This window comes from Lepidochelys olivacea (assembly GCF_965140295.1).
Source record: "Lepidochelys olivacea isolate rLepOli2 genome assembly, chromosome: 1".
Classification (NCBI taxonomy): Eukaryota; Metazoa; Chordata; order Testudines; family Cheloniidae; genus Lepidochelys; species Lepidochelys olivacea.
The window spans coordinates 56701628-56707627 of NC_140411.1; the positions used below are offsets into that span (position 1 = coordinate 56701628).

At 47.7% G+C, this 6000-nt stretch overlaps 1 protein-coding gene across 1 annotated transcript in view; it reads right to left on the reverse strand.

The window, feature by feature from the left end:
- FOXO1 (forkhead box O1) overlaps window positions 1-1263 on the reverse strand; it is a 95290-nt gene extending 94027 nt beyond the window's left edge. The window contains exon 1 of the mRNA XM_084634938.1: window positions 144-1263. Within this exon, the coding sequence (XP_084491064.1) occupies window positions 144-752 (609 nt within the window). The 5' untranslated portion in view covers window positions 753-1263. The remainder of the gene's footprint in view (window positions 1-143) is intronic.
- Between the last annotated feature and the right edge of the window lie 4737 nt (window positions 1264-6000).

Sequence of the window (6000 nt, forward strand, 5' to 3'; positions counted from 1 at the left end):
GCCCGCTAGCGAGGGGCCGGGTGTGCGCCCTGGAAGGAGCTTCCTGCCTCCCCTGAAAGAAGCGAGGTGGGAAGAGGCAAGTCTCCCCGCTCCTGCCGGGGGGTCCCAGGCCGGGCAGCTCTCCCCACGCCCCACCGCCTCACCTTCCAGCCGGCCGAGCTGTTGCTGTCGCCCTTATCCTTGAAGTAGGGGACGCTCTTGACCATCCACTCGTAGATCTGGGACAAGGTGAGCCGCTTCTCCGGGGCGCTCTCGATGGCCTTGGTGATCAGGTCGGCGTAGGACAGGTTGCCCCAGGCGTTGCGGCGAGCCGAGCTGCTCTTGCGGGGCTGGCCGGGGATGGGACCCGCGGACAGGGCAGACACCGGCGGGTGCTGCTGCTGCGGCTGGAGCGGCGGCCCGGGCTGTTGCTGCTGGTGGAGGCAGCCGGCCTCCTGGCACTGGAAGTCCCCGCAGAGGCAGCCGCCCCCGGGAGCGGCCCCTTCTGCTGCACCCGCGGCGGCCGGGGGCAGCGGCGGCGGCTCGAAGTCCTCGCTCTCCTCCAGCAGGCTCAGGTTGCCGATGAAATCGACGCTGACCGCCGAGGCAGAGGCGGCCCCGTCGGGCTGCCCCCCGCAGGACGGCGCTGGGCTGGAGGTGGCCGAGCTGGACGGGTTGAACTCCGGTCTGGGCAGGGGCCAGGTGCAGGAGCGGGGCCGGGGCAGCGGCTCGAAATCGGGGTCGATGTCCACGAGCTGGGGCGCTTCAGCCATGGTGGTGGCGGGGAGGGGACGGGCTCCGGGGAAGGGCCGGCTCGGGGGAAGTCAGGGGAGCCCGCTGGGCAGCCGGGGAGGCTGCCGGCAGAGAGCCCGCAGGAAGGAGCGGAGCGGGGCTGGAGGGAGCGCAGCGCTCCCGGGGAGAGCGGAGGGGGGGGCGGGAGCCCCGGGGCAGGAGCCCGGAGACGGGGGAGGGAGAAGGACACTTAGCTCCGCCACTTCATCAAGGCTCCCAGGGAGGGACGGCGCTGCCCGGCCGGAGCACCCGCCAGCGCGCCCGTGGGGTCCGCAGGGCTCAGGGCGGCTGCAGCCTGGCTCGCTCCCCGTGGTCGCGCAGCTGCCTGTTGAGTGTTCGGGACGCGGCCGTGACAGCAGCGACTCAGCGGCGGCCCGGCGCTGACTTACTGGAACTCCCGCCCGCCCCGCAGCCGCGGCGGGGCCCGCCTCCTCCCCCGTCCTGCGCCTTGTGATTGACAGGCCCGCCCGAGCCAATGGGCGCCCCACGCCGCTCAGGAAACGATTTGCCCGTCGCATTATGCAGAGGCCAATTTTCCATGAGGGGTTTCGTGTGTGTGGCTGCTGGTAAGTCACTGAGGGGAGAGTGTTCGCGTGAGCCTGGCTCGGTGGTGCGGTGCCTCCAGCCGGAGCAGGCAGCAGGTTTTGTTTACTACAAAATGAGCAGAGAAGCAGCTTTGGAGTTTGCTCCAGGGTTTTGCGGCAACGGGACTCGCCTGGCTGCAGGAGTTTGTTTTCAGCTCTGTGTGCATGCACATTGCACTGATTCCTAGGCGGGCTTCCCTTGGACTGCTGCCCTGTAGTCATTTGGCAATTATCACTGCAAGGCATTCAATTTATTGCGTGCAATCGGTTCTCTGGGTGTTACTCACTATCACTCAGGTAATAAAACTAAATGACAGGAAGGATGGTCTAGGTTAGGGACTCGCCAGACCTGGATTTGATACCCTGCCCTGTCACAAACCTAGAGCTGCTGCAAGTCACTTATCTGGCTGTGTCTGGGTTCCCCCCATATGTGCTGCACCCCCTGGCTTGACGGAGTTTCCATCATATACAGGGTTTACAGTTTGGTTCAGTGGTTGTTACACCCCCTCTATACAAATTGTTCAAGCACCCCTGCTTTCCTCTGTGTAAAATGGATATAGCAGTGCTTCCCTGCCTCAGAGGTGTGTTGTGAGGATTACAGTAATACATTAAGGACTGTGATATGCCGTGGTGGGGAGCTGTGTTAGTCCCAGGATATTAGAGAGACAAGGCGAGTGAAAAACTGAAGAACCATTTACTGCACCTTAGGTACTCCAGAATGGGCCGTCTCAGACAAGAAATCATCACATGCACCTGGCCACTGGAAGAAAAAAAGCAGGAAATTTACCTAGAAATCATGTAGGAAACACAAAACAGCTATCAACAGAAATTGGTCTAATAAAAAATACCCACCTTGTCTCTGTAAGCATTGTGAGGTATTCAAAGACTATGGTAATGGGAGCTATACAAGTACCTAAGGTAGATAGAGAAAGACATGCAAATACAAGCACGCACATTCTCTATCAGTGGCATTTATTTTCTATCAAAATCATCAGTCTGCTATGGTAGCTCCTACTTTCTCTTAACATGTGAGGGACTCTGTTGTCTGACTTTATTTTGAAAGGGAAAGCTTTCCCCGAGAGCTCCTTAATGGACAATTGGTTTTAGGGTTGGTAAGAGCCAGCATCCAACCCCCTCAGAAAGAGAATTCCCACCAGCAGTGTTGGACTATGCAACATCTGATCTGATGCACACAGATAGCTTCTGTAGCTACCACTGTCTATCCTGGCTTTGGATTTCTCCCTGACCACAGGGAGATCCAGACTACTTGCTATTGCTGACTGACAGCTGTAAGCAGCAACAAGGCCATTGAACTACTCCACCCACCCACCTGACATACACAGAACAGTCAACATCAGCATAACAGACTCTTTGCAGTCTTGTTAGTCTGCGCCAGCTCTTGATTTAGAACATACAAAAGCATTATTTAATGTCCTTTCCTCATGCACACAAAATCTATGGGATAAATTAAAAGACAGTTCTTCCAACACAGGCAGACATTCTGTTGGTCCTGACAACCAGTTGTTGCTCAGTAGTAAAAGCAGCCTGGGAGGAGTGAGGACCAAAGTGATTGCTGCTGTAACTTCACCATCTTCCCTTTTGGCCAATATACATTGCCAGGAGATGTGAACATTGACTTAAGTTGCTTCTGTTTTTGCAGAATATATATTTTATATTGTGTGCCAGTACATGACCTTGAGATAATTACATTTTTAAATTAACAATTAACACATTTAATATTGCTTTTCTCAGCAAACCCCAAGGCCACATAACTTAATAGGGCTTTACTTTCCCCTCCCAATAAGACATCGGTTCCAGGATGTACATACAAAGGGCAGTATGTTCCAAGGAACATAGAAGTTTAAGTTCTATTTAAAATTAAAATAAAGATGTTTTCTTATAGAGAAAAGATCACAAAGGATGATGCATGACTGCATTTCAACACTGCCTACAAATTGGCAACTCCAAATTTTAGAAGATCCTGTTTGTCCTTACTAGCAGCAGTACATTTAATAATGTACTTTTGACATAGAATAATAAATCACAAAATTCACCAGTAGCAGCCGACAGTTCATCCTTTATTCTCATAATTTTATGTTTATATATTTAAAGAGTGTGAGCTTAGTGGTCCTTACATTGTGATTTCTTGGCTTTGCTAGCAAAAAATAGGTTTCAAATCCTACATTCTTGGATCCCAGCTACTAAAAAGTTACCTTGCCAGCATTGCTGCCCTTCACCCACGCCTCAGACAGTGAATACTATAGTAAGGGAGGTATATAAGCACCTAAATAGGTAGTTGGGCATTGTGACTTCTTGTTTCTTTCCAACTGTTTCTTTTTTTTAATAAATTATTAGATGTAATACAGTACAAAGCTAGACACTTAAAACATTACTAACCCCACCACTGTGTTGAATCTCAAGGAGCCCACTGAGGCAGGGTTGCTTTCACCTTCCAGCCAGTAGATCTGTTGCTGTTGCCCTTATCTTTACATCAAGATGGGCAATGTTAATGTTTTTAAATGTAGCTCATTGCTCCTATAAAAACAGATTTTGATCAGGAAAAACAATAATGAAGTCAGTAGAGTTAAGCTGGGTGCAATGGGATGTGTCTACCTAGCACTGACCCAGCTGGGGTCAACCTCACGATGTGGGCTGAAGAGGCCTTGCCCCTGCTAGGCATGCTCGACCTGGAGACAGGCTATAAAAGGGTGTGGCCCAGTTCAGTTTGTGCTGACTGAGGAGGAGAGTGGATATATGTTGCTAGCTCCTGCCAGGGCGTGGCTGGAGCTACAGACTATGGAGGCTGAGCCAGTAGGATCGACCGCAGAACCCCTGCTAACCCTGTAGGACAAGAGTGAGCCAGAAGGTTGACACCCCCGGGAGAACTGACAAAGCAGGAACCCTTGATAGGAAGCAACCCAGGGAAAGTAACTGTTAAAATAGGAAACTGAGCCAAATCATGGATCACTGGTTTCACAGGGCCCTGGGTCAGGAGCCATTGCAGATGGTTGGGCCCAGGTCCCCCCATCGTGCTCCACACATACTGCAGGGTATGGGTACTGTGCAAGGATTTTGGCTATTAGGCCACTCTCCTCTGAGAGCAAGGTTAGCCCCAAGGACTCTGGCTCCTAGGCAGCACTGACCCGCTTTGTAGGCTAGGACAGCAATACCAACTCTCGCCATTTGAGCCAGAACCCCTTATTTGTCACACATGACTGAACACTCCATGATGTGGTGTACAACACATAACAGTGGGGTAAAACCAGTATGAGACTAAATTTAGGCCCAGCATGTATAATTTGTATGATATACCATACATTCACATATAAATGTTGTCTGTAGTTTAAAAACCCTTTTCAAAATGTATGGTGAGAAATCCAATCCAATGTGTAACAGTATGTGTCATGTTTATTTTCCAGGATGACAAAGGTGATTAAACCTTATTATAGGCTGGCTGCCTGTCAAATTTCAGGGTTTATTTGTTTTTAAGTTGTCATTTCTGAGTTATATTTACATAAAACTAGTATATTTTAAAATATTTTTTTTAATTCTGTAAAAATAAAAATATTCCCAACTCAGCCTAAGACCTTCCATGCCACGTTTCAGTTTGGAGAGGAGTTATTTAGCAGTGTTACACAACATTACAGTGGTTTCCTGTAGTGAGAGAGCACCCAGATTTAAAGAAGCAAAGATTACATAATGAAAAGCGAGGAAAACTACAGTGCTGTGTGAAAGAAACAGCAACCTGAACTGGACATGTTTAGCGGGGAGTCAAAAAAGGTGTGGTTGAGAACATTTTCCCTTTCCTTCCACAGGTGTTTGAAAAGAGGTTTAAGAACTGAGATCGCACTCATCCTGTTAAAGCAAATGGTTTTATAAACCAGAGTTTCATTTAAGAATTCTAAAATCCTACACTAATTGTTATTAAAAATATATATATATATATATTCCCTGACCCGTATAGAAAGTGATTACTAGAATTTTACACTAATAATTTATCAGTAGTCTTCGAAGGACTACATTTTTATAAATAAATGTTGGTAAGTGTCAGTTGTACCATACACACACAAACCAATGAAAAAGTATTTCCATTGATGATAACTGAAATTTACAAATAGGCAAAGCAAGGGGGGAAATGCTGCTTAAGAACTTATTAGAGTGTAATTTAAGAATATTTACTTCCTGTATTTTGAGATGTGATGTTGACAATTTGTGTTTTAACAGTTATAAATCTTTAACTTTTTGAATCTCAACATCTGTCTGTCTGACTCCCTCATCATTTTATGCAACTATGAAAATATAAATCAATAAAAATATTAAAAAGCTTTAAAGTAAAAAATTATCCATCAAAATTATAAAAAAAAATTGAATTCTGCCAAGCTTACTTATGTGTTGATCTTTCTACCTTGACCATTTTACAGAATTAACATTGCATTTTCCTATCAGGAAAGCAGTTACATTGTTGATATTGTTTACCTCCTCTTCTGTCAGATTCTTTGTCATGTTTGTGCCACTTGTCATTGACATACTCACTTCTTAGTCAGATCCTATCAGTGAACATAAATATCAAATAGTTTGCACTGCCTGTTAGTGGGATTGTTGAAGTATGGCCAAAGCATAGAAAGCAAGAAAACAAAGCAAGAAA